The 22,703-nt window shown below is 39.9% G+C and overlaps 1 protein-coding gene across 2 annotated transcripts in view; it reads right to left on the bottom strand.

Annotated features, from left to right (window-relative positions):
* LOC139685100 (transient receptor potential cation channel subfamily M member 6-like) overlaps positions 1-22,703 on the bottom strand; it is a 46,281-nt gene that overhangs the window by 5,427 nt on the left and 18,151 nt on the right. Inside the window, exons 2-9 of one of the 2 annotated variants that reach the window (XM_071581696.1) lie at positions 14,320-14,399; positions 13,483-13,521; positions 6,949-7,129; positions 6,354-6,567; positions 5,430-5,554; positions 4,469-4,640; positions 3,942-4,116; positions 2,497-2,620 (exon numbers count right to left, since the gene is read on the bottom strand). In XM_071581696.1, coding sequence (XP_071437797.1) covers positions 2,497-2,620; positions 3,942-4,116; positions 4,469-4,640; positions 5,430-5,554; positions 6,354-6,567; positions 6,949-7,129; positions 13,483-13,521; positions 14,320-14,399 — 1,110 coding nt within the window. Of the gene's footprint in view, positions 1-2,496; positions 2,621-3,937; positions 4,117-4,468; positions 4,641-5,429; positions 5,555-6,353; positions 6,568-6,948; positions 7,130-13,482; positions 13,522-14,319; positions 14,400-22,703 lie in introns of those variants that run through there. The other variant, XM_071581697.1, reaches the window with a different exon arrangement.

The raw sequence follows: 22,703 nt of genomic DNA, 5'->3' as shown, positions 1-22,703 counted from the left end.
ACTGTCATGCACAACATCCTTGTCTCTAAATTAGACCAATGTGTACTTGATTGGCAGACCACTTCATGGATAAAGAATTGGCTGGATTGTGGCACTTGAAGAGTTGTGGTCAATGGCTTAATACCTGAGTGGAGATCAGTGACACAAAGTGTCCCTCAAGGGTCAGTATTGGAATTGGAATTATTTAAGACATTTGTTGGGTATATGGATACTGGAATCGAATGACACTCACCAAGTTTGTGGATGACACCAGCCTGAGTGATGTGGATACTCTAGAGGGCAGAGATGCCATCCAGACAGACTTTGACAGGCTTGAGAGGTAAGCCTGTGTAGACCTCATAAAGTTCAACAAGGCCAAGTGCAAGGACCTGTGCCTGGGTTGGGGTGATCCCAAGAACAAATATAGGCTGGGAAGAAAATGGATTGAGAGCAGCCCTAGGGAGAATGACTTAGACATGTTGGTGGAAAAAGACATCAACGTGAACTGGCAATATGCACTGGCAGCCCAAAAAGCCAACCATATCCTGGGCTGCATCAAAAGCAGCATGGCCAGCAGGTCCAGGGAGGGGATTTCTGGTCACTAGTGATGCTCCCCAGGGCTCACTATTTGGCCCAGTCTGGTTCAATAATTTCTAATCATATGGATGAGGGGATCAAATGTACCCTTGGTTAATTTGTGGACAACTCCAAGTTGGGTGGGAGTGTAGATCTGCTGGAGAATATGAATTCTCTGCAGAGGGATCTAGATAGACTGGATAGATGGGCCGAGACCAGTGGCATGAGGTTCAGCAAGATCAAGTGATGGGTCCCACAAATTAGCCACAATAACTCCATGCAGTGCTTAGAAAGCAGCCTGATGGAAAAAGACCTGGGGGTGCTGGTGCTGGTTGACAGCCAGCTGAACAGGAGCCAACATGTGCTCAGGTGGCCAAAAAGGCCAGTGGCATCCTGGCCTATATCAGGAATAGTGTGGCCAGTAGGACAAGGAAAGTGATTGCCACACTGTAATCAGCACTGGTGAGGCTTCACCTCAAGTCCTTTGTCCAGTTCTAGGCCACTCACTTCAAAAAAGACATTGAGTTGCTGAAGTAAGTCCAGAGATGGTCAGTGAGCTGATCAAGGGTCTACAGGGTAAGCAGCTGAGGGGGTTGGGGTTGTTTAGACTGGAGAAGAGGAGGCTCCTGTGTGATCTTATCACTCTCTACAACTACCTGCAAGGAGGTTGTAATCAGCTGGGAGTCAGCCTCTTCTGCTATGCCAAGTGAGAGGACAACAGGACATAGTCTCAAGCTGTGCCAGAGGAGTTCAGGTTGGACATTAGGAGGAAATTCTTCACACTAAGGGTGATTACACATTGTAATCGACTGCCAAGGGAGGTGGTGAAGTCACTATCCCTAAAGACGCTTAAGAACAAATGTGACACTTAGATGTGACACTTAGTGCTATGATCTAGTTGATATGGTGGTGTTCAGTCAAAAGCTGGACTCAGTGATCTCAGAGATCTTTTCCAATCAAACTGATTCTGTGATTCTTTTCTTCTACTGTGCTCTAGTACAACCACACCTGGAATGCTTGCCCAACTCTCAGGTCCCCAACATAAGAAGGATGTGGACCTGCTCAAGCATGTCCAGAGGAGGGCCACAAAGATGAGATACCTGAAGCATCTCTCCTTTGAAGACAGGATGAGAGATTTGGGATTGTTTAGCCTACAGAAGAGAAAGCTCCAGGGACACCTCATAGCAGTATTCCACTACCTAAATGGGGTCTACAGGAAAGATGGGGAGGAATTCTTTATCAGTGAGTGTAGGGATAGGATGAGGGGTAGAACTTTCAATCTTAAAAGAGGGTAGATTTAAATTAGATGTTTGGAAGAAATTCTTTACTGTGAGAATGAAGCACTGGAACAGCTTGCCCAAAGAAGCTGTGGATGCCCCATCCCTGTAAGTGTTCAAAACCAGGTTGGATGGGCCTTTGAGCAACCTCATCTTGTGTCCATGCTCATGGCAGAGGTGTTGAAACTAGATAATCTTTTAAGGTTACTTCCAACCCACACCAGTCTATGGTTCTATGGTTCTTGCAAACGAGCACTCAAGCTGCTAAACATACTAGCAAACCTCAAGAGTATATTTCATTACTCAGAGACGAGTTCTAGAACGATTCTATTTTAAGTAGAAGAATGGAAGGAAACCTTTCTAAATTATAAACAAGACCCTACTAGAAAAAAGTAGCAATTACTTGATCTTTTCAGTGGAAACAAATGTGTCTTGGCCTTTTACTAAAATCAGAAAGGTTGTCATCTCGTAAACAACCACTGAAACTTGAGAAGTTAACTAAACAGGCTCTGTAGAGCTACTCAACATAGAAATTGCCACAGACACCTTTGTGTTATCTTTGTTTACAGATCACACCTATGTTCACACCAACCCATCACAGAAGAAGCAAAACGGGTAACAGCAAATGAAGACATCCTGAATTCAGTGCGTAAACCCAACTCACAGACTCTCTGTGTTTCATGCATTCCATCAAAACATGAAATAGACGATTGGACTGTTTCTGTTCCAAACTAAATGTATTTTGAATCATCACTATGACCTCTTTCTTCACTTGAGGGCACAGATCCCTGGAAAACAGGCATACAAGCAAGAACAATTATATTTTAGCTACTTCTTACCTACCCAAATGATACTTCAGAAAAGATGAAACCTGTCCTAAGCAGAGACTTATGGAAAAATCTCTTCTTTTTCTACTTCTCTGTTGACTTAATCCTGCCTTTCAACCAAACCAAGCAAAGTAATCACATAATGTAAATTACTATTCACACAGGCATTTGTTCTGACATACATATTTACTATTGGAAATAAAGCACATGAATAAGAGAACAATTTTCAAAAGACTGTCTGTGAACATAGAGCTAAAAATCAGTGGAAGTTTAGCAAAACTTTTCTTTCTTGGAATAATCCTATAGAGATAAAATGAAAATCCTCACTACTTTTTCATTAGACTTCATATTTCTCCCCCATCTTTTTCACCCTTATTTATCTTTCCATTAACCCTTCCACCCATATATTCTTTTGAAATAGGATTTTTTTTAAAATGTCATATCTATGGAAAAAAAAAAGTGAAGAAAAAAGTTCTCAGTAAAATATATGAAGGGCAACTACTCTCTCTCCAAAACGACATTTGAAAGGACAATAAATAAACGAGTAAGATATAAAATTTATTTTTTATTTGCTTAAGTCAAAATGAACCTAGATCACCTCATTAAAATTTGGGGGTTTTAATCTGAAAAGCTCTCTGTCTTTGAAAAACTTTCATGAATTATATTAATTGGCTATAAAAATACATATATTTATTTTCAGTTTGGATGAAAAATTTTCATCAACATAGGTCAATAGATCCTGTAGCTGAAACTGCACTGGCAGTGACATCAAGTAACAAGGAAGAGTAACAAATCTGGGTTACTAAGTAAACCAAAGCCAAAGACAAGGAAACATAGTCCTCCTCTTACTGCAGCCTGAGGCTTCTGTAGCAACTAACTCCATCCCTAGTCTCCAAAGCTTCATGCAACCCACATCCAAGCCTATATAGAGAGTATTGATAGTAGAAGAAACAGTTGAGTCAAAACACAAGCAAACACTCTGCAGTGATCTGACTTTGTCTCTCACAAAGACGAGAAACTTCATAGTAACTCAAAATAGCTACAAACAGGTTTCCCTCATCAAAAAAGCCACAGTAAATTTGGCAGAATAATTACTTCAGCACTAGTTTGAGGCAGGGAAAGAAGAAACTCCACTCCTAACAGAAGTAAAAGCTGCAAAAGACGACACTGGGGTCATTACTAGAAGCATTTGAAATTATAATATATAAGTTGTTTTGAGATAAGCCTTTTCAGGTCCCTGCCAATATGACAGACCGAGGAGGAGCATTATGCCGCTACTCACCCTGTATCACTTGTGTGTTTGTGTGTAAATGCCAAGATATCTGCAGCTCTGCCAGTGCCCTCATAGACCATGACTGGGATGGCTGGGCTGGCCCTCACATACTCCCACACCATTAGGATCACACTGGGGCCTCCTTCCACCACCAGCCCAACTATTGGTACACCTTGGTTCATTCCTGTTTCAAAACATATCCAATCAGTTATAAACCAGGTCTCAGTCACACACAAAAAAAATCAAAACATCTGGAAAATAAATACTCTCATATGTTGTTCAATGGTCAGGAAATCTCTACAATTAAGAAACAAATATGCAAGTTCACGCAAATGTATAATATTTTATATATATAAATATGATGCAATTTTCGTTTTTCTGATATCAGAGTTCAAGACACATGCAATTAATAACATTTGACCTCAGTGAAATCTATGGAAAATCAAGTTGTGTAACAAGTAACCAAAAATGTCAAGTACCTTCACAATTTTTAGGATAAGTTTTTCTGTCATAAAGATGACCACAGCAGTACTCACTTGTGTGTAATTTTTGAAGTGATATGTACTTCTCCAAATTCCTCCTGAGAATCATCTCATTCCCATACTTGCCTACAGTTCCATCATCTGCCATTAGAAAATAAGAATGCATGCTGTTGAGCATATGCAGCTTGCTGAGTGGGTTACCAAGAGTCTGGTACAGGCAATCTACCTGGGGAAAACCAAAATAAAAAGACCCTTAAGGAAACAACAAAATATCATCATTTATGTTGCCTCACTTGTATGTATTCATCATACTGTGATTGTCTGAAATCCTCCATCAAGTTTTTGCATTTGATCCTTAGCATTTGATCCTTAACAGCAACAAACACACAATTAATAGCACAGAAAACACTTCTGATTATCCTTGCAATACTTCCTTGCCTGACTTCCCTTGCAATAGCTGAAAACAATGGCATAGTTTCCCTTGGTCATATAGCCATTAAAAACAGATGAGCTAACATTTATCGGGAATGATTTCACCTTACTTCTCAAGTGCTTTTAGATAGTTAAGTAGATTGTGCCCTCACACTGGCCCTCACATAAAGTGGGAGTTTGGGAAAAAAAGTCACACATATTAATAGCCTGTTAGTGTACACCACTAATCTGATTGTTCATTCTGATTCCTAATATAGAAATACATACTTTGCAATCACATGAGAGTAGCCTGATAAATTGAAAAAACTTTAAAAAGGGATGGCAATTTCCTGCAAGAAGAGAAATATTTTTAAATTATTCATTTACATATGAAAAGCAAAACACAGTGCCCCAACATGCCACAGAATGAGTAGCCAAATAAAATCAGCCACTGATTTTACACTACTGAGTAAAATCTAAGCTTATGTTGCTGATAAAAAGTATCAACCCAGTGAAATGAATCAAGAAGAAAATCAAGTATGCAAGAAAGCTATATCATGCCATGAATATGAAGGCTTTTATTATTAAAATGCATCCAACTCACATCTTTTCCAATTAGATCCCTCTGGTTCTCAATGACACCCCATGGAGGAACACCAATAGCACAGATCTTTCTCAGGTGTGGTGAGGCACAGCCTTTCAGTGCATCCCCCACATGCTTGGACACTCCTAAACACACAATCAAATCATAACTTTTCCTCTATATTCTGAGTCCTACTACAGGACACCAAGAAAGAGTTTCCCACCACTTAATTTATTCTATGGTTATGCTTTAACAAAGAACATCCTATCCAACTTGTACATTCAGTGTACACTTCAGGAATCATAAGGCTCAGGTGTAATGCAACAATGCTTCAAACTCAGCATATATTTCAAATTAGTAAGATTTTCATATGTTGCTAATGAATCTTTCTACATCCATAAAACTTCATTGTTTACATAAATGCACAAGACAGTTCTGTAAGATGACAGGATTGAATAACAGCTAATGAAGTAAAAGTCCTTCAGTTCCATGGCTTACTGACCCCACAGTTTTTGAAAGTACTACAGAGAGAGTTTCAGATACTAATCGGCTAATTAATAGATATTCCTGATTCAAAACCTCCTTAATAAATTAAATTTAGATTTGAAAACTTTTCAAAAAGATCAATCATAGTCCTTAGAACCTATGTATTTTAATGAAGCAGATAAATTGACTGCAAATAAGTTCTGGTTAAATACAGAACACTCTGGTTAAACACAGAACACTCTGAGCTGGAAAAAAAATATTAAAAACATTCAAAGGTCTGTCAACAGTAAAGGAACATGATGCCAATCTTTGAATTTTTAATTTTAAAATAACTTAATTTTATACTTACATATTACCAATTTTCAACATATTTTATGGTATTTGACCTAAATGCATACGCTCTTATACAGCGAAAGAACACCAAAGGAAGACTGAAGCCAAGAAAATGAATTACACTACCGCTGTTGATGCCTTCTGTAATTATCCATGCTCCTGTAGACTCAGCAGCCTTCACCAAACCTTTGCTGAAAACCTTCTTGACCTTTGAGGGAAGCTTGAAATTTTGAATGCCTCCATGAACAGAGATCACCAGCTTTGGCAACTCCATCTGCCATTCTTTAACCATCAAGTGCAACAGTTGATCCAAATTGCTATCATAAGAGAGTCTAATATACTGGACAAAATAATAACAATGGGTTAAATAAACATCTTTTAAATTCCCTAAGAGAAGAAACTGCAACATATTACAAAGTTCTCAGCATTATTGTCTTTGGGATTTTGTGAGGGATTACAAGTGTCATAATACCACTAAAACTGACAGCAAAAAAATACATCTGAAGCAATGCAGACAAGCAAGACAGCCTACGCCCAATCATATTAACATGAAATTAAAAGTAAAAATATCATAGTAAAAATATCATTCACAGACTCTAACCTGACGTACTTTTAGAGTTCCCTGCCCTCTTAAGACAATCTCATATTCACCAAAAATCACATTTTGCCTTTCTCATCCTGAAATTATAAAAGTTGGACATATGGATACACTGTCTACTACCTTGGCATGGTAAGTGTGGTCTCCATCTTGAAAATTGATGGTTCCAAATGCATCTGTTGGGCTCATCTTTGTGTGCTTTTGCACAGACCATTCTCCACCATCCCTCTGTGAACCAGTCTGATAAATAGGCCAGCGGCAGTCTATTCCTGGGTGTTCTCCAATCAACCGTCCACAGCAACACCTCACATTAAAAATACAAAAATTGTATCAAACTCACTTGCATACAGCTCCAGAATCTTCACCTGAATAAACCAAATGGATTTTGTACAAAGAAGGATATTCTGTTTTTGCACACAGAATACAATAAAAATTAATCATGTTGAAAAAATCTCAACAATGGTGTGGTAGTTTGGGCTTTAGTTTTAGCTAGGCCTCAATTTAGGAGGCTCAGAGAATCTACATAGATTGGAAGAGACAGGTATAACCTGACTCAAGTAACCAAAGAAATATTTCATACCAGATGATGCAAACCTGAGATACAGATACAGGAGCAGGAAGTGTTTTCTCAGTTAGCATGATGGCTGCAATAGAGCAGGACGTGCTGCTGCTGTCCTGCTTGTCCCAGGCCTTGCTGCTGCTGCCGCCGCTACTTTGATTATGTTTGAGTTCAGGAAAGTAGAAATAATTTGTTGTCATTCTTTCTTTCTGTTCCTTGCTGGGTGTCTAATTTTAGAGTGTTTTATAAATAAATCGAGAGTAATGAAATCTGGTTTTGGTGGGAAGTGGAAAATTGTTGTTAATATATAATACACTTGTGTAAGTGTGTATTATATAGTAGTTTTCTTTTAATTTTCTCTTTTCTGTGTAAATATATATAGTTAGTTTAGTTTAACCTGTTTTGAGGGTTCTTTTCCTTTCTCCCTTTTCTCAGTGGGAGGGGGAGGGAGGCTGACACTGTGTTGGGCAGTTGGTATTCTGCCAGCTCAACCCAAGACAAATGGCAAAATGACATTGAATTAAATTGTAAACATGTTTTGTTGGATATAGAATTTGTTCTCTACCAGAGGAGCACTAATAATGGCTGGGGGTGTTGGACTAGATAGTCTTCAAAGGTCACTTCCAATCCAAACCACACTATGATTCTGTGTGATTTTGTAACAGCTTGAGAGTCCCATACAGAAATTCTGATCTGAGAAATTCAGCTAAGCTTCACTGGTCTTATATATTCCAGTTCAGAGGAATATTGTAGGACACTGAGGTTTGCTACGGGTATTACCACAGATTATTGTACGTACTGAAGAAAGATCTAGGAGTTATCACCAATAATCAGGAGGAGAATTTCACAATGACCTTTATACTAACCACCGGATGCCAGTCAAGTGAATATATCAAACAGATGGATTGAAGCGCGGTGTTGGGGGAAAATGCATTGTTTAGTAATGGTACTCCCCAACTTAGGGCTCCCACTGAGACTTTACAAACCACATGCCACTCACTCACTGCCTCATCCTGTTCCTCCTCTGGCAGGATGGAGAGGAACACTGGAGGCAAAAAGGTAGATTGTGGGTTGCAATAACTACTTACTGGAAACAAACGGTAACAATGGATACAAGATATGAATTATGCATATAGAAACCTCCCAAAAACAGACAATACCCAACCACTTCCTCGGTCACACTACAACAACACAGAAGGGATCCTTTCTCTCTGGAAGAGACTCCCAGCAATGATGTGAGGTGGTAAAGAATAACCTTCAGGTCCCAGACATGACCTCTCCTGGCTACTGCAAAGATTAACCCTGTCCTGGCCAGAACCAGGACATTTTCCACCCCTATATCCTTTATATCACACCCTTATTTTTGAGCTGCGTCCTTCTCCATTCCTGCAGTGGTTGTTCTTTCTCTCATCTCAAGAACCTGTGCTGCTAGGGCAGAGGTGGTTGTTCTTCATGTCCTCTCTGTGGTCATGGAGGCAAAACCACAGGTTACCTTGTGGCATGTTCTCTCCTTCTCAAGTAGGGCAGTGCTTGCTCCCAATAGGAGAGGCAAAAGCCAAGACTCAGTGGCTCTCAGGAAGGTTGAGGAAGCCACAGCGAAACATTCCATACAGCTGTTTGGGGGGGTTTTTTGTGATATTTTCTGCTGTGTGCACTGTGACAGGTGCAAGGAAGAGCGGCAACACAGCCTATGATGGCTGAGTCAGGATTGCACAGGAGCATTTGACTCACACACATGTCCCAGGGACCTGTCAGGCTGCACCACAGGGTGCTGAGGTAGGTGGCTGATGTCTTTGTACAGCTTCCACCAGGTCTCCAAGATCAGGGAAGTCACCAATACATAAGAAAGGCGAATGTCACACCCATCTTCAAAAAAGGGCAAAAGCCATCCTGGGGAACAAGACCTCCTGGAGCCCACATCTGGGCCATCCATGGCATGCTGGCAGGTGAGGACCTAGTTGGGTAGTGGGCCAGTATTGAAGCAGGGTCCCACAGGGTGTGTACAGTGCCTGTCCTGTACAGCCTCTCCACCAGCAATCTGGAGGAGGGGATGGAAGGAACATGCAGCTCTGGGGAGGGGGAAGATCTGGGGCATGGTTGTGGGTGCTGGTGGACAGTGAACTGAGCCTGGGCCATCCATGTGCCTGGGCAGCAATAGGGGCTAGTGGTGTCTGGGGTGGTGTGAGCAGAACATGGCCTGAGATGCAGGGGACAGCAAGGACTACCCACTCTGTTCAGTGCTTGTCAGCCCCTGTCTGGGTACCACCTCGTTTTGTTGCAGTTTCGGATCCTAATGAAATTCTTTCCCTACCAACACAGAATCTGGGAGCTAGTGTCCAACCTGCATGCCACTAAAGGGGGTGGCCAACTGCTTTGAATTCCAACTCGATTGCTGAGGAGATGAGGGGGGAGAGAGAGGTTTCTCCAGAGCGGGGGACATCACTTTGTTTTGCTAGCTGTGGTGAGTGGAAGCTGCCATTTGCTGGACTTATGAAGGTGTTTGGAGGGAGCTGAGTTGGCCCGGTTTTGGCCACTCACGACCCCAGCTCAGCTCTGGTATTCTGTGCTGCTCGTCAGAGGGAGAGGGCCTTGGATTTCTGCTACAGATCCCTTTCCTGAGCCAGTTTGCCATCTGCAGAGGAGTGAATACTATCACCGCCAGCCCCTGTCCCCAGTTTCTTGTCTGTGACCAGAAAACGAAGAAAGGACTCTGGATTTGCCTGCCAGAGGGTTCTACTCCATCCTTTTTCGTGGCTTTCATCTCCCATGTGAGTCATTCAGTGTAGCCAATACCTCACCCTCACCCTTTCGTCTTTGTTTTAATGGAGGAGCACGACTTCACGGCCAGCCGATGCGCGGCAGCGACCCCTGCTGTCCGTGAATATAATTGCACCAAAGGAGCAAAGAAAAAGTTTCATTTAAAGGGTATGCTCTTTTTCTTTGGGGGTACAGTGTACTTATTTGTTCTGTCCTGCTTTTGTTAAATATATAAATATATTTGTAGTTAAGAACTGTTATCCTATGTTTCTATACATTTTTCTGATTAAAATTCCTAAATTTCAAAGCTGTGGTGATTCTTTGGGGGAAGCTCTTTTTTTCTGGTCTGTATAAATATCTTAGTTTTCTTCTAAACTTAGACAAGTTTTCATCCCCAACACAGAAGAGACATCAGCAAACTGGTGAGTGACTACCCTGGTGACAGATAGTAAGGCTGGAGCCCTTGCCCTCTGAAAAGAGGCTGTGGGACTTCAAATGGTTCAGCTGGGAGAAGAAACGGCTTCAGGGGCTACAACAACATAGCTGGCACTTATGAGAGGGGATACAGAAGATATAGATGTGCTTTTCAGTCAGTGTGCATGGCAGGAGGGTGAGAGGCAGCAGCGCAGCTGAAATATGGAAGGCTGTGGATGGAAAGAAAAGGAAGCCTTTTTTCCAGGAGGACTGCCCAGCAGTGGAATTGGAGCTTGGGGAGCATGTGCTCTCTCCACCCATGGGGTTTCCCACCACAGCTGGGTGAAGCCCTGAGCATATTTGTCTGAGCCCACTGGCTGAGCATGCTCTGGGCAGGGGCTGGGACGAAGAACATGTTCCTGCCAGCCTGAGCTACCCTATGATCCTATGGATATTATGATATGCATTGATACAAAGCATCTTTGCAATGACTTTGGCTTCTTTGCCTAAAGGCTCATCAATATGCTGGAGAAGGTGGGGGCCTTGTCAGTAACACAAAAGCAAGCTACTGGAAAAGTCACACTTTGAGCAACAAGAAGAAATCCAGATAGTCAACACTGAGGTGTAAGTTACTGTAGTAGTCAGACTGTGATATCCAGTGCCCTAGCAGGCAGCAATTTAGAAGCTGTATCCAAAAATTACACCTTAAAGGTCAGATATACAGACAATTTGTGAGAATATCTCAGATGTATAAAGATGCAGAAATTTGGCACAGCATTTCTGAATATTTGTGTGGTGAGACCATACAAATATTCAGAGCAGTCTAATTGCTCTCTGGGATGTTTTTGTGAGTGCTGCACAGAAAAGTAGAGAGAGACCATTTAAATACACCAGGGGAGCATGGACAAAGGTGCCAGTAAATTACTCAAATTTGACTAGCAACTACTAAAGGAAGTCATTCTACTTAGAATTAGCAAACAGTTGCATAACATGTTCATAAACTTTGCAAATCTTGGAAGTTTTCTGCAAGTAAGAAATCATGAATAGATTTCATTCACCTACAATATCAGGTCAAATTATAGCAGGCATCAAGTACATTCACATAATTTTTGGACTGCTGTGGAAAACTACAGATCTCAGCAGGCCCAAAACCTGTTTCATTGCTGATCTAATAACTACAGCATAACTAGTTGAAGTTATCATATGTAAATTATTTCACCTTCTTTGGAACAGAAAAATTCTTCTAGAACAAAGCTCTGTGTACACATTGAGATATACAAGATGACAAGAACAGTTGATATTTGGGAAAATGTATTTGCAAGATAATGGCTGAATGAAATGAACTTCAGACATCCACAGGCATTCTGCAAGCATAAACTGAGAAATCAGATTCATATGAATCTAAGCAATGTGAAATAAAAAAAAATGTAAAAAGCGAAAGAAACAACTACAAGATAAAAAACACACAAAGGTACAAGATGTCTTGACAGAGAAAGATGAAAGCAGAACGAAACCCATCCACTGGGGTGCACTTTTTCTGTTTCTCTTCCTCCCTCTCCCACTGCAGTATTCACATTAATGCAGGTGAACTGTGCTTGTTCAGGAGACTGATTTTGTGGAAGGCAATCTTAGTTTGGTTTTCCACCTCCTCTGGTTAACTTTCATACTAATGAGCTTCCCAGACCAATTAACAATATGGTCATTTTGTGGGGATAGAGGGGGAGGATTACAGAACTGCTGTAGTTTTAATTTAGACCGAACTGAACTACTATATTTTGAAGAACAAGTTAACTCTATTTTAGATACCCAGCTGGGTATCTGCAGGTTAGCAGGAAGCATTAAAATCTCCCCCACACTTTTCCTTCCAGAAAACCTGCAAAAATCTTTGAATCTCTATTCTTCTGCTCTAAGGCAAAATACACAAGACCATTCTCCTAGACAGAGCAGAAACTTTCTAAACAGATGCCATGCAAATCATTTGCCTTATAATGCCAGCACTACTCTGCATATCAGCCCTTTACAGTGATCTGATTTTAAGAAGTATTTTATTTAATTTTTGTAAAACATGATTCTCATTTCACATAAATCACAGAAGCAAAATAAAATGTAAAGCATAATGAAAAGTCAGATAATGCTGCTCATGCAGGCAACAGGACTATTTGGCACGGACTATTTGGCACCAGCTTGCTAATCATACGTTACTGGAAACTCATTGTTTTCTGTTGTTTCAGCCTTCAGAGGCATTCAACACAAAATAAATGTCAGGAAAAGTTCAAATTTTGGTTTCCACACCTGATAATTTCTTATCATACAGTACCAAAATTTCTTTGGTAACACCAGCTGAATGACAAATGTTGGATTGAAAATAACTATTAATATAAGCCACAAAATACAAGTTGTCTGAAAAAAACACAAACTACTTAAAAGCAATGCTATTTTTTGTTGCTTCATTTCCCAAAAGCATGGACTCAGAATGCTTTCTGCAGAGAAGTTGAAAAAATTTCAGAAAACCTTTTATCAGGGATGTTTCTATTACCCCTTTTCTTCTTCCTTCATTTGCTTCTTCCTCCTTTCATAATTCTTACTGTTATCCACTGCTTTTGTCTCACTCTCCTTTATATCATGCAGGATTTGGCTGGAATTGTCTCTCATTGAAAGAACTGTTTCTGCCTTTCACTCCCCAGGAGATTAGGACAAATTCATCCACACAAGGTATTTGGATAAAATTTTCTATTTCAAATAAAGTAAGGGCTATAACACAATTTTTTCTACTCATATTTATGCTAAGCACTCTTCAGCACATCCTTAGAAATGCTGCTCTGACCATATAAAAGGAAGAATATTTCTCTCGATCTTACTTCCTTGACTAGGAATGCCTATTACTACGTCGTTATAAAAATCACAGATACATATTTATGTACTCTTACCTGATTAAATTCTGGCACACCTGACATCCTGCAGGACATCTGTGACAAAAAGGGGATAAATTAATACATGCTTGTATAAAACAAGACACCTGTAATGCTATTCTCAAAGTATCAATTCAACTGTGGAAAAGCTCTCATCAGCAGCATTACAGGCTGTCATCTTCTGCACTAACCTCTAGAAGATGTACTAACTTTAGTGACTGGTTTGGCATTTCACATCTCTGACTGTGTATCAAATCATTTCAAAAACGAATTATCTGTCATATCTATGCTACACTAAATATGTGCTCAAAAACACATGACCAAAATCACAATTTTAGATCCTCAGAAAATGTTCTCATTGAGTTTATTTAAGCAACACTATCCACTAGATAAACAATCTCGAGTGCCAAGTTATGTTTGCTTTCCCAGATCCTAAAACACAGGTTGAGCTTTTGATATCTTCCTTACTCTTTTCATATCCTACACCAGTCTGAGCAGAAACTTCTCTCTAAGAAGACTGTGATCAGCAAGAGGCATTATTCTGAGAAAGGGAGAAAACAGTACAGCAATAAGTCCATGCAATTCACCCTCTCATTTGGATACCATACCAGTTTGGATTACTGGACTGAGAGCAATAAATCTAAGAAGCCTAGGAAGGTTAACTGCTGCCAATTTCTAGATCAAATAAACAGGCTTATTTAAAATACACTGATGATGGGTCCATGAAAAACCATAGACCAGCAAGAACCAACTGGGACACTGAAAAACATCATTAAAACAACACACAATGCCCATAAAACATTATTCTTATTATTTCTAAATGTAACAGAAAGAAAGTGAAATTCATAGTTTTACCGGTGTGGAGCTTTCGAGCTGGGAATGATGTGTGCGCATTCTCTTTTACTGAAGGCCTCTTCAATCCAAGATTTGGGGGACTACAAAGACAATTCAAATACAATTCTATTCTTGAACTTTGGAATCTGATGCCAAAAATTGCACTGTAATGACAATATGGTTATATACAGACAACATAACTCAGATCATTTTCCATCATATTGTGTGAAACATGATAAGCTGAAACTACAGCTCTAAACAGTCCTAGCCCTTCACCTCCAAGCTTCATAGAATTCCACAGAAAGATCAATATTAAAATGTATTGCCACCTTTAAAATTATTTAGAGGTTCTACCAACCACATGTACAATAGAGAAAGTGGCAAAGATGAATCAGAATTACTTTAAAGATTGCACTCAACTCCTGCCAGAAGACTAGCAAATGACAATTTTAATGAAGTGTCAAAAAAGGTAAGATTTTCATTCCACCATGGTCAAGTTCTTTGTTTATTATTCTTAACAGAGTAAAGACTAGATTCATCCTGGCCATATGTTTTCTGGACTAGGACTATAGGATTATTTCTTTGGTTACCCAGTCAGGTGATAGCTGTCTCTACCAATCCATGTAGATTCTCTGAGCCTGCCAATTTGAGGCCTAGCTAAAACCACTACAAATGCCTACAATATGGAGTGGTGGAAGACGGTTCTAAAAAGAACAAAGACTGTGTGAACATGGGAATAGACTTAAGACATGAGTGACGTAATATTGTAGGGAATAAGGACTGGAGTGTTATGGATTTGGCTAGGTGTGGGCCTAAATTTGGGCTTTGGATTTTGGAGTGGACCTGAAACTATTACCTGACTGCTACTGGCCAATGGTATTCCATACCATATTCCAACATCATCGCAAAGTGCAGGAGCTGGTGTGGGAGTGGATTAGTCAGTTCCTTCAAGCTGTGGTCCCGGGAGAATGCATTGTGTCTTCCCAGGAGGGACAGGAGACCCAAGAACAGCACCAGTTTACCACCATGTTATCTTAGGGAAGGAAAATGTTTGTTCTTAGTTTTATTCTCTGCTTGAGTCCGTTTCTCTGGGGATTGAGTTCTCTGGAGTTATTTGTAGCTAAAATGGTAGGATTTGTGTCCAATGGGGAGTTATTTTTTGTTATTTCTAATTTGTGTAACAGTGTGTTATATTGCAGTTTTCTTTTAATTTTCTCTTTTCTGTATAAATATATATAGTTAGTTTAAGTTTAACTTGTTTTGAGGGTTTTTTCCTTTCCTCCCTTTTCTTGGTGTGGGGAGGGAGGCTGACACTCTGTGTTGGGCAGTTGGCGTTTTGCCAGCTCAACCCATGACAATGTTTAGTGTACAAGGCAAACCGTAATCAAATAATAAACATTAATTTCTTATTCACCCTTCATATTTAAAAACAATTGTTCCTCTGCAAAATGTTATCCCTGTAAAAATACTTACGGTAGGTACTTATCTCCATATTTGTTTATAAAAAGTGTCTTTCATACAATGACTTAGAGAATGCCAGTAGTTCTACTTTTGAAGAGTATTGCTGTGAGCATTTTCAACAATAGATGTGGATAGAATTCAACAATAACTCATAAAAATACCTATCTTCTATCTCCCAAATGGAATTATGGTCCTTAAGACAGCAGGCCCAGCTAGTAATGCAATTACAGAAGGCCAAGAGTTACTTGAACATGCTCGTTTGCACATGGGGATCCACTTTCCACCAAGATTAATGACGCCTTGCCTTTGGTTTTAATGGATGCTAAAACAGACCCCCACTGACAAAGAGGAAAGAGATAATTAAAAAGTAATTTGCCGATACTGGTGTGCATGTGTATTCTTCTGGGAGCAATTAATTGAACTGTGTCTGGTTGAGCTTTGAATGAAGGAGAAACAGGGAGAAGGAAGATTCTCTGGGCTGGACAGAGCATTGGCACAAAAGAAAACTGATTAACTTTGAAAGACATATACTGAAGACAAAATGCTAAATCAGAGAAAAACATTGGAAGCAGTGAAGCAAATTTCATTACCTGAGGGCAGGGCTTTAGGTAGTATTCTCCTTAGCAACCAGTATTGTTTCATGCTTCTTAAATCACTTCTTTCTAGTTGTTTCAACTATCAAGTAAACACTGAAATGTTTCTTATACTACAATACCATGGGTCTCTGACTTTTCTGAAGCCCTCTACTATTTCTGGTAATTTTTTCCACCAGAACTAAAGCATAAAAAACCTTCTTATGTTATGGGATGCCTTGGATAAGAATGACTCTTCCTAAACTTTTCATTAACAGGAAGGGGTGTGACAGAATGGCCAAGAAGTTGACGGAGCTTACAACATTTGTTGAGGCCTTGTGAGAGAACAACATCCAACTGTTGTCACTTGAATTCAGTAAGAGTACTAAGAATTCAAAGAAATTTTGAGCAAGCTGTTGGCATTTCACAATCTCAGGTACCTCCCACTGAGCTACTTTACCTCCAGTTTGGTGTGGTTATCTCAATCCAAACTATAAGTTACAGACCTCAGTGATGGTAATAGTCTGTGTGAGCTGATATTATAATATCTAACATGGGAGCTGAAAAGACATCTTCTCTACTATCAGCTTTTAGATAATCAGCTAAATTGTCCTTTAAAAGACATACCGTGTTTTAAAAAATTTCCATTTTCTAGATTTCAGAGAGTGATTGGGGCTTAAGATGAAGATAACAATGCTTACAAATCTGGATGCTTCATGTATCCTTTTTCAATTTGATACAAAAGCACCTGTGCTTTTCTGCAACTGAGGCAGTAAAAGGGCAGTGACCAACACACACCACAGCTGATCAGGTCACTCTGGTCCCAATGGCTCAGGCTCAAGGTCCGACAAAGGCAATGGAAAAAGACCTCTCTAGCTTCAGATCACGTCATGAATTTGTCCTTGCTACTACACAGGTCATTGAAAAAAAGAAATCCCGATTATTCCAAATGAATAAGGTCACTATGAAATTTATCTGACCTTTGAATCTCAAAGCACAAAAGATGCTCCTCACTCAGTGGCACAAATACGGCCTTAGCACAATACAACAGCTAAGTCCACTTCAGTATTCTCAGTAAATACGAAAGAAAACAACATTTCAAAGTGCACTAAATACAACACTGTAAGTTTTCACCCTGCCTGGCAAAGAAACATAATACCTATAGGTATTTCACCATTAATCTTTGTTCTTTTAAAGTTTGCCAGAATACTGCCCATGCTACACTCCTTCACCTTCTTGATTCCTGTCATTTTCACATTTTAAAAAGGAGTACTTAGATAGCCTATCATCTGTAAATGAACCTCATGAAGCCTGTAATTTTCACACTTATTTTCATCTCAAATGATAAGTACATGAATATAACAAAAAACACCATTTGCAAAGTCCACAATTTTTTTCTTCAAGGAAGTTTCTGAATGGATCATACCACTGAAAAATATGTATATTGAAATTCCAATTAACCATTGGAAAACAATAGGAAAAAGTAAAATGCAAGACTGATTCACTGTATTCCATCTTGTGAAGCACAAATTTTAAAATATAAAAAACCCCACCTGTGAGACACACACACAATTATTCTTAATATAATATAGGTAAAATCTTCAGCATGTAAAATTTGGAGCATAACAGTACATTCATTTCTTCATCTAAGGCTTTACTTAGGTATTTAACCTAACTGTATGATCAGGAAGGGGGTTTAAAATTTCATTGTTTTTACAGTTATACATAACTTCAGGGCTAGGCAAGTAAAAATGAACAAACAAGATTTCTGAAAAGCAATCTGTTTGCTCTTGGTTCCTAGTTTTGTAAAAGACCTCTGTAATGTATATCTCCTTCCACAAAACATTCCAAAAGCGTAATAATTTAATTAAATTTCGACAATAAACCAAAGTTTCTTCAGTCACTACAGTGAGGTACATATACCTGAGCCAGTATGAATATGTATCCACCAATCTTAAACAGGACAAAATTACTTTCTGACTGGCAAATTCCTGTTCTGATGTACCAAAGACCTGAAGTCAATTTTATATTGCAACCTTCCTTCCAGTTTTCCTCTAAGGTAGTCTTGAGACCTTTGTTTGGGAGTTTTGGCTTCTCATTTCTTACCAGTCTGAGGATTAGGATTGCTGCTTATACTTCCCTGACACAGAAAAGACTTTGGAGATTTCTAGACTAATTTAGTCAATGGAGTGGCAAGAGTTTGGCTCTGAAATTTAAGGCACATGAGTAGTTTTTAGAAAACTGCTTTTAATCACTTCTCCAATATCTTTAATGTCTGAGATCCTTGCATAATATGGTATTAAAGGGACACTGGCAGGTCAAATTTAGTTAAACGTAACTAATATTCAAAAGTTAAGGTTTCCAGAAGTAAAGAAAGAGATCAGAATTTAGTGAAACACTGCACTGCTCATTTCTTCCAAACCTTTGCTGTCAGGCCGGGAAAGCAGACAAAACCTAAAACTCCAGCCTAACACAGAAGTAATCTGTCCTTCAAAATGCAGGGGTGTGTGCCATCAGCAAGGCAGGCAACCATGCAGGTCACATGTCCAACGCTTGGCTCACAAGTCTCGGGGGAAAGGCCAACACAGCTCTGTGATCCCCTGCTATACTGCTCCCTGCACCAATTTCACCACTCACCTATCCAGCAAAAATGGGCAAGTGCTTCAAATTTTGATTCTGCTTTCTTCTCCCCCATCCCATACAACCCTTCGCCCTCCACCCCTGTAAAGGACTTGCCAGAGTCAAAGTCTGTAGATGCACTGCACCAATTAAACACTGATAAGTAGGGTGTTAATGTGCCCTCATCCTGCTCTGGAATTAGCTTTAGTAAATCAAGACCTGCAAGAAACATTCTGCTCCTTCAAGACCAGACAATAAGCACTGTTCATTGGTTGAGTACCAAACTCAGGAAACTGGGTTACACTGCAAATACTAGACAAAAAAATTTTAGTCTCATTAGTTGTACATATGTCTGCTTTCAGTTGAAAAGCATAGATACACACATTTGCTAATAAAACAGCATGTGGTCTGGACACTGTTCCAATTCCTTGAAAAAGGATATTAAAAGGTACACATCTCTCTGTCACAATAATTTCATAGATTATTGCAATATAATCAATTACTGGACAAACAGCAGCAACGGCCCACATCATAGCTTCAGACAGGTGCAGGTAATGAGAAATCACATAATGACTAGCCAGTTTAAGGTCCACTTAGGCAATGTACAGTTTGCTGGAAACTAGCCAGAACAATCAAGTTGTAAGTAGCTTACTGAAACTGCAATTTGTACAGATAACAGAGAAACAGAGTGTCTTAGCCAAAACAGTACTTCAAGAGGCTGAAAAATGCTGAAAACCACACCTCATCTTTGCATGCACTGTGTGTGTAGTGAAAACAGGACACAATCTCACTTTCATAAAACATGGGTTTTCTAAAAGACTGTAGCTAGTACAGCCAGTATTTCTGCATTGTTGACCAGGTTTGTAAAAATTTTAACAACAAGAACAAAAAGTTATACATCATATAAAACTTTTTCCAGTTAGGAGATTATTTGTTACCCTCAAAATTATTAAATGAGTGCAAATATTCTTTAAAAAGCAACAAACAGTCTTGGGGCTAATAGAACTGACACAGTACTCAAGTATACTGTAACTGCAAAGACCCTTTACTGATGACGTCAATAATCAGAAATACTTGAAAGATCCAAACTAACTTTCAGTACCAGGGAATGGGGGAGATAGTATTTTCAGGTGAAAGCATGCTTGTGAGGAAGTCAGCGTACGGCAGTCTGTGACTGACCTTTACTCATGTATACCAGGGGAGGGAAGGAATTTCCCTTTACTCCAGCTGCTGCAAGAATCCACTGCAAGAAGGGTGTCCTAAAATATTAAACCCTTTTAAAATTAACTACACACAGAGTAAGTCACTTGCAGTACCATTAGATACCTGAAACGCAGACAGATTTCTTGTAAGCTAACACAAGACTATTTCACAAGACCTCACGGTATAAGCACATTGGTATCTCTTGACCCTTACCCCTGGAAGCTCTTCATGGCAACTGGTAAATTACTGGCAGCATTAAAGAGATTTCCAACTTAACAGGCTGTCTTACATAAGCTTTTCAGGGCAGGAACTTTCTTGTTCAGCATCCATTACATGAATGCTTATGGTATGAAGTCATATAACAATTGATCATTAAACAAAGAACACCACTTTGGATCCACACAGGATAGAAGTACATTGTAAAACTCTGGGGTCACATGCAGTAAAATACGAACCCTTGTGAGGTTTTCAACAAACTCTCAGGTCTTCTAGAATTTCCTTGTGTTCAGACTACCCTGCTATAGGGCAACCAGATGGCTTTGTAACATATATATGCTATGGTTCCTCTCATCTCCATCCCTAAAATACACCAGTATATCTCCTACTAACTGGCAGCTTTTGCTTTTATAGTCTTTCTTACCTACTTCTTTGCCCCAGTGTTCAAGACTCTGCATATCTGCGGAAATACAGAATTACAAGTAATTGAATTTGTCAGAAAATTTCATTCACTAAATTTCAAAAAGGCTTACAAGAATACTGTGCAAATAATTTCATTTGAATGCTTCCACTGTTCACCAGTTCACCATGTCCAAATGTAAAAAATTATCAGCTAATCTCGAACTACCTTTGCAGGCCGGCAGACTGCAGATTCAGAAACAGTTTTCCCTTTTAAAGACAGATATCATTTCAGATCACAGCAGAATTTCGGTGATTATTTTCTAGTAACTAATTCAAACTCAAGTGTAAGGATCAAAATTCAGCTTCCAGCAGCAAAGAGAACTGACAAGCTGTTGTAGTTTGGAATTATTATGTAAATTCTCTCCCCTGCCACTAACTGCCCATGCCAGTAGTTAACAAAAAAATTAGTTAACTGCTGATCACTTGGGTTGGGGCAGGTTGGTCTCTTTTCTTCTTGAGGACTACACACTGTGGGGAGTTGGGTGTGTGTAGAGGGGGGGGGGGGGTTTAGGAGAAGCTGGCTCGCTGCTGCTGCCGGCCCCGGGACTGCTTCTGGCCACTCGCTGCTACTGCTGCCTGCCCCAGGACTGCTTCTGGCCACTCACTGCTGCTGCCTGCCCCAGGACTGCTTCTGGCCGCTCGCTGCTGCTGTCTGTCCCGGACTTCTTCTGGCCACTCGCTGCTGCTGCCTGCCCCGGACTGCTTCTGGCCACTTGCTGCCGCTGCCTGCCTGCCCCGGGACTACTTCTGGCTATCTTGCTGCTGCTGCCTGCCTCGGACTGCTTCTGGCTGCTCGTGTTTCTGCTTCTTGGACAAGGAACACAGGGGGAAGAGACAGCGTTCATCTGAGAGCTCACCACTCGTCTGTCTCGCACTGGAGAGGGACTGGAAACTCACTCCGCAGCCAGCTGGGCTGTGACACTGACACTGCCTAAGTATAACTTTCCTCCCTGAGGAAAACCTGCTGGGTTTTGTTGTTGCTTTTTTTTCCCTCTGTGGTGTTGGGGAAGTGGTTTGCTCTGGTCTGTTTATAGTTATACCTATACCTACATATATAGATAGATATATATATATTTATAGCAGTTAGGGACAGTTATCCTTCCTGTATTAAAATTCCTTTTTCTTAAATTTGATAAAGAGTGGCATGATTATTGTGGAGAAGGCCCCCTCCCCCGCTTGTGGGTAAACATTTTGGTTTTTTTCCCCTCAAACCAAGACACAAGCTTAAACAGTAAGCTTTGGACAACAGAGGCTGAGACAAAATCCCATCACTAAGGACAAGGCCTGCTGATGTTCAACCATGCCGATTAGCTGTCTCCAGCTCCAAGACAAAGATGGATTTTAAGATTAATATTATCAACTCATGTTGAAACCTCTTATTTTCGTCCTCCAAGAAAAATGCCTAGTATAGAAAATATTAACTAATCGTGCAACCTAGTCAAAACTTGTATAATCCCCGAGTTAACATGTTACCGTAATCCATCCTCCTAGTAAAATATCCTGGCCCCAATACCTTTAAACTGTGTGTTGCATGTTCAATAAACCATTCCAGTTTTTACCTCCATATCGGGGATTGGCAGCTTTTTTAGACTCTTACACTCATATACTGTAAACATAGTCTCAGATGTTCACAAATACACTGCCTAGAATAAAAAAAGTCGCATGTACAAGCAGGATAAATGGAGACCCAAGTCAGAGAGGCATAACAGAACTTCTTAAAACTCTTCAGTTATGCTGCAGAGAGATTTTATAAATTTTTTTTCCTCAGAAAAAATGTAGCACGTCACCTTCTCAGAAACATATAAATTCAGTCTCCAATCCTCAGAATGTTATGGCATTTTTCCCAGAATGCTAGGGCATTTTCTACCAGGG

This window comes from Pithys albifrons, chromosome Z, assembly GCF_047495875.1.
Source record: "Pithys albifrons albifrons isolate INPA30051 chromosome Z, PitAlb_v1, whole genome shotgun sequence".
Lineage (NCBI taxonomy): Eukaryota > Metazoa > Chordata > Aves > Passeriformes > Thamnophilidae > Pithys > Pithys albifrons.
This window is presented reverse-complemented; position numbering and strand designations above follow the sequence as displayed.